The 5,702-nt window shown below is 32.2% G+C and overlaps 1 protein-coding gene across 1 annotated transcript; it reads right to left on the bottom strand.

Annotated features, from left to right (window-relative positions):
• Window positions 1-1,871: 1,871 nt before the first annotated feature.
• Window positions 1,872-5,431, bottom strand: LOC112782478 (uncharacterized). The gene is made up of 4 exons (XM_025824871.2): window positions 4,940-5,431; window positions 3,281-3,902; window positions 2,691-2,976; window positions 1,872-2,157 (listed from the first exon to the last, which is right to left on the bottom strand). The coding sequence occupies exons 1-4, from the start codon at window positions 5,040-5,042 to the stop codon at window positions 2,107-2,109; spliced, it is 1,062 nt and encodes a 353-aa protein (XP_025680656.1). The 5' UTR covers window positions 5,043-5,431; the 3' UTR covers window positions 1,872-2,106.
• Window positions 5,432-5,702: the final 271 nt, after the last annotated feature.

Here is a 5,702-nt window from a genome sequence, read left to right as displayed (position 1 = left end):
TCACCAGTTTAATCCTTGAAAGATTAGTTCTATGGTTGAATGGTCTTCCAAAAGTTTGATAATATAATGTTTCATTGTAGTTTAAGTCCTTCTGTATAGACCATACTTTTACTAATCATTCATACAAGATTAACAAACATTTCTGATTTATACAAGATTAACAGCTTAGTAATTACTAGTTTAATTTTGCTCCGAAGTGAATAAAAAATGCCATGAGAATTGGAATGGTAACCTTAACCGAGTAATATATGCTTTTGTCCCCTTGTTCCTTGATAATTATTGGGTTTAGAAGGTAAATTATCCCAGAATTACATTTTATATTAATTTTAGTCCCATGTTAAAGTGTAAAGTCGCTTTCGGTAGAAACCTAAACAGCCTAATAATATCAGTTGGTGACCATTCGGATTGGAATTTGTCCACTTGCGGATAATCAAGAATCTATATGCTACACTAATCACCAATCAAATTGCTAATCCTGAGCCAAGACCCAAAGATTTTATACATTTTTTTAATTAAAAAAAAAAGATAAATAAAGATGTTTCTATGATAAATCAACTAATTGTGTTGGTTCCTTATCTTGGAAAAGATCTTAATAGAATATAGGAACACCAAGTTCAAAAGCAAAGATAGGTCTATCCCATTATGCTACCTCATAAGAAAAGTAGGGAATCAACCAACGTCAATAGTGTATAATTTAACATTTTAATGTAGCTTATACTTTATTGTTTTCTACTTCTTTTTTATTCATGTTATTTAAAATATAGTAAAACAAAAATGAAATTTTAATTTTAGTTCATTGTAAGTATAGATATTTTATATTACTGTAAAAAATCATATTAGTGAATCTAATTAAATTATAAAATATGCAAACATGCGCCAGTAAAACTCTTATAAAATGAGTACCTGTAAATTAAAAAAAAATGATAATACTGAATGTTAAACTTATTAGTGAGATTTGAATGCTATTATTTATTTTTATCAATCTTTTTTTGGAACAATGAATTTTATTAATCTAAATAAATATTTTTTTGGTGAAGCTAAAAATAAATACCTCACTTGCACAACAAACAAAGTCATCGGAACATTTGACCAATACGACCGAGTGATATTATTTAAATATTTAAAATAAACATTAATTGAACCCTAACATAGTTTAAAAGAAAAAAGAAGATAAATATTGAAATGGACGGTTAGGCCAAAATTGAAATGAAAAATAAAATGGATAATGACAATATAACATGAAGTACAATAATATATATATATTGTTAATGGACCAAGCGTTATTCTTAGATTTAGAAGAGGACCACCAGATATCCTGATAAATATACGTTGCTTCTTCAACTGGATACAAATACATATTTGGAACAGTTCACATGAGGTGGACCAACCAAATATTGCCACTTTTGACTTGTCATTGAAATAAAAATTTATTACAAAGCCTAGGCCTTAGACTTGGGCTTTCTATTTTTCTGACATCATGATCTGCAACCCAAGATTCCAGCACAACTGCTTCAAAAACAAGGTTGCATTGATACACTGCTAAAAATACTAGTGTTATAGAATAGAGTCATGTTCCATTAACTTCGTTTACTAGCAAGTTTTTTAATTTTTATATAATAGCTTTTTCCAAGCTCTTCTATTATTGAAAAATTAATATAGAAAAATTAATCTAAAAGAAACGGGGAAAAGGTTTAAACCTTAAGGGATAAATTACTATAATATTTAAATTGAATATTCTCATCCCTCTAATATTTTTGTGAATAAAAAGCATAAAATAATGAAATTTTGTTTTAGCTAAATTTTAGTTTATTCTATTAGCCTCCACAACTTTAACAAGGTATTTAAAAACAGCACCGAAACCTTATCACAAATTTAAAGTCTAGAAATAAATCCACTATTTTATATAGACTGTCAAACTAGAAGTACCAGATATGATATCATATATGCTAGTATAACCCATCAAAACTGAAAGTTAAAGACATACTACAACAGCAACAAATGTCTATGATAGAATACTCAAGAACAAACCTAACATGAAACAACTAAACATACTAAGGTAACAACTTCTGCATCCAATTCCAATAACTTCCCCCCCTAAAATGTCATCTAGTAGTTTTGTGAATAGTCAAAGCTCAACGGCTGTTGACCAAACGGAGCCTGCAATACAGATACAAATCCTTATGAGATGAATCATGATACAAAATTAATAAAAGTATATATTGTGAAAATAAAAAAGAGAAAACAAGATTCCTTAATACTTGGCAGGGAAGCAGGATTCAATCAAAGTGAAGTAGTGCATTATCATGAAAACCACAGATTTTGAAGATAAACACAACTGTTTGGGATGGAAAGATGTCAATACACCACACAATTTGAATAAATGACACAAGAAGTTGGATAATCAAAATGGCCTGAAGTCCAAATCTTTGAGTGGTATGTTATACATAAAATTGCAAATTGCAAAAGCCGGATACCATGCATGAGAACATTGCAAATTGCAAACCCAACAAGTCTATCCAACAAGCTAATTTAAACAACCAAGAGCCAATTAAACCTATGATCTTTACTTTTTTCCTCCTTTTTTAAAGAAGATTCAATTTATTTCTAACATGTATCGGTATTTTAAAGCTAGTACAGAAACATGTGTGTAAACCAAGTAATTGAATTGAGTAAATTAAACTGTGGCTTACCTGGAAAACAGCATGCCTAAATTGGTCATATGAATGTGCATACATCATTGCAGCACTTGGCCATTGTACATAAGCAACATCCCTAGCTGTCTGAGTTAATCCATTGGCAGCAAAAGGATTCATCATTGGGCTTGATGGAGGACCGTAGCCAAGTGAAGCCTGAGTTTGTGGCATCTGGCCCAACTGATTAAAAGTAGCATCATATTGAGCAAATGAAGGTTGAGCTTTTGGCAAATTGAAAGGCACCACCATGTTAACAGCAGATGTCGGCATATTCCTGGCATACCTGCATCAATAACACATTTCAATCCGACAATAGGCAAATTATGACATAACCAAAAGAAAAGGCAAACTATTACAGTCAAAGTTGACACCGCACAGAAAGTGTAAACATCACAATACAAGCTATCTAAATTCTTGAATCAAGAGTGCCATCAAATAAACCAGCCAAATAACAGAAATACAACCCATCAAGGGCAGGTAGTTTCTAATTAAGAGCAATTGAGCAAACATGCATGTGCAATTGCAGCTATTGCATTCAATTTTGGGAAAGCTCTCAACTGAATTCCCAAAGAAGTGATAGAACTGACCTTCCATAGCTACGATCATAATCTGGATCACTACGATCCTTTTCCCTATCTCGCAAAATGGCAACTCGGGTAGAACTAATGTCCCTGACACTGTTGCATCTTTCTGGATCAGCCATTGGGATCTTGCTAGCTTCATTCTCATCCTTAGTGATGAGAGAATTTTTTACATCTGTGGGGACTGGTGATGATGTATCCCCTGAGTCGAAGCTTCTAGAGCTACTGAAAATACGTGCTCGAGCCCGATCATATTCCTCCTTTCTCTCTTCCACACTTCTCAGTGTGTTTCCTTTTGTCCCAGCTTCACTGGCTTCATTTAAACTAGTTTTAGAAGGCCTAGGTCTAATGACAATTTTTTTGTGCTCCGATTTATCATTTTCCAACTGCTTAGCAGGTATTTCAGATAAGCGAACCACAGGATACTTGCTTTCTGCTAACTTTCTCACCAGAATTTTACTTCCCTGGCCATCTAAGCCAGTGTCCTGAACCATTGTCTGCATACCATAGTGTTGAGCAACTCTGTGTGCAGCCAATCTGAGATAGGACGAAGGGAAATGTGGGAACTCAAAATGCTGCTGATCAGCATTGTTTAGAAACCTCTGGATATCCAGCTCCATTCGCAAGACTGAAGATGTAAACATAGTAAAAAGTTCGAAGATAAATAAATATCGTCATTTATAAAACATTTGGGTATAATTGAAAAGGGGGAAAAAATCAAAACTCAGGAAAAGATGCGTGGAAAAATTACAGGCACAAAAAACATCCATCAAATAATAGCTCATTCATTTACTAGAAAACACAAAATCCAGCAGCAAACCACTCAACGCCTATTACTTTTAAGTCATCTGCTTACAAGATGATAAAGTTTTGATCCAAGAAAACATCATTTCAGCTACTCAATCTAAAATTCAAAGAAAACCAGTAACAGCAAAAAGTACCCCATGTACCTTAGCCAGAAGACAAAGAATCGGTTAACATTGTTGCACATATATATACACACACTAGAAAGCAAATCAAAATCAAGTTCCATTTATTTTGACAGATCATCAGGGATATGATCTCCACATATATCAACCAAGATACCTTGTTATATGATTAATTATTCCCAACTATCAGAATCCTATTTAAGAATTTGGCGGTTTAGAATTCAGCACCTACCTCAAATTAGAACAATAACTTGAAAGTCTGTATAAAAATAAAATAAAAAATTGAAAGACTGAAAAACGAGAAACACATGGCTTAAGTCAAGTCCCTTGAACCATAATTTTATCTTCAACAAACTTAGGATAATAAGATCATACAGAAATTCCATGACAAACACAATTGTGGTTTAATTGGAACCTCAACACCCCAAAAAATTTCATACCATCACATCAACCGCAAATTACCACAATACAACAGGCAATTACCAGAACAAATCCAGATCTGACAGAATCCAACATAAACATAACACAGAAACAAAACAAGAAGAAAAATTGGGATTCTCCTCTAAAACCCAACAGCAAAATCTACAAAAAGGGGGAAAAAAGATGTACTCAAAATCATTAAACGAAACTGGTCAAAAGCTAAATCCAGCTCAAGCAAAACTAAGCCATTCAATTAATAACAACAATAATAATGAGGAATCGGAGTGGGAGATTAGGGATTAAGAAGAAGATTAACTGGTGAGACGGTGGCGAGGGTTCTGGAGAGCCTCCACCAAGAAGGGGTCAACCATTGACTCCTTCGAAACGACGTCGTTGCTGGAAATAGACGATGAATCCATAGGTTCGTTCGATTCAGAAAAGGAGAAAAAATCTATAGAATTAATGTAGGGGGAAAATTCGAAACTTTATTATTTAAAAAAAATTGGGTTAAGATTCTTCTTCTTGTTTTTCCTCCTTCTCCCTACGAGGGAAAAGAATCAAAGGTAAGGGTCAGGAGGAAGAAGAAGAAGATGAAGAAGAGGAGGAGAAGGATTTGTGCCTTCTAAGCATAGAAAAAAAATAAAAAAGAAAAAAAAGAAAAATTAGAACGACGATAGAAAAACCCGACAGCCTCCCTCTTCTTATCTTTCTCTCTCTATCCTTGATAGCATATATATTTATAATTTATCATTATTATTGATATTTTTATCTTTTTTATAATCCTACTTTTATATTATTGAGTTGGCCCAAATTGTTTTTCTTTTCACGCATTTATTTATTTTCTGGAATATGGGCTTATTTGAGTGAGTTTTTAAGAAAATATTTTTTTAGTTATTTTTTTAAAAGATTTTATGAAAAAATAAAAATAATTTTATATTTGGATATTTTATGCAAAATTTTTTTTTTATTTATCAATTATGTTTGGATATAACAATATAAAAATATTTTTTTGTTTATTTATTACATAAAAATATCTTTTCTTAAAGAAAAAATATCTTTTAGATATTTTTCTGATTTTT

Source organism: Arachis hypogaea, chromosome 20 (assembly GCF_003086295.3).
Source record: "Arachis hypogaea cultivar Tifrunner chromosome 20, arahy.Tifrunner.gnm2.J5K5, whole genome shotgun sequence".
Lineage (NCBI taxonomy): Eukaryota > Viridiplantae > Streptophyta > Magnoliopsida > Fabales > Fabaceae > Arachis > Arachis hypogaea.
The sequence above is the reverse complement of the archived record's forward strand: the minus strand, read 5'-3'. Positions and strand labels throughout refer to the sequence as shown.

Coding starts and splice junctions, on each gene's coding strand:
- LOC112782478 (XM_025824871.2), bottom strand. CDS start 5,042: ATGGATTCATCGTCTATTTCCAGCAACGACGTCGTTTCGAAGGAGTCA. Junction 3,903..4,939: donor CCCTCGCCACCGTCTCACCA/GTTAATCTTCTT, acceptor TTACATCTTCAG/TCTTGCGAATGGAGCTGGAT. Junction 2,158..2,690: donor TTAGGCATGCTGTTTTCCAG/GTAAGCCACAGT, acceptor TCTGTATTGCAG/GCTCCGTTTGGTCAACAGCC.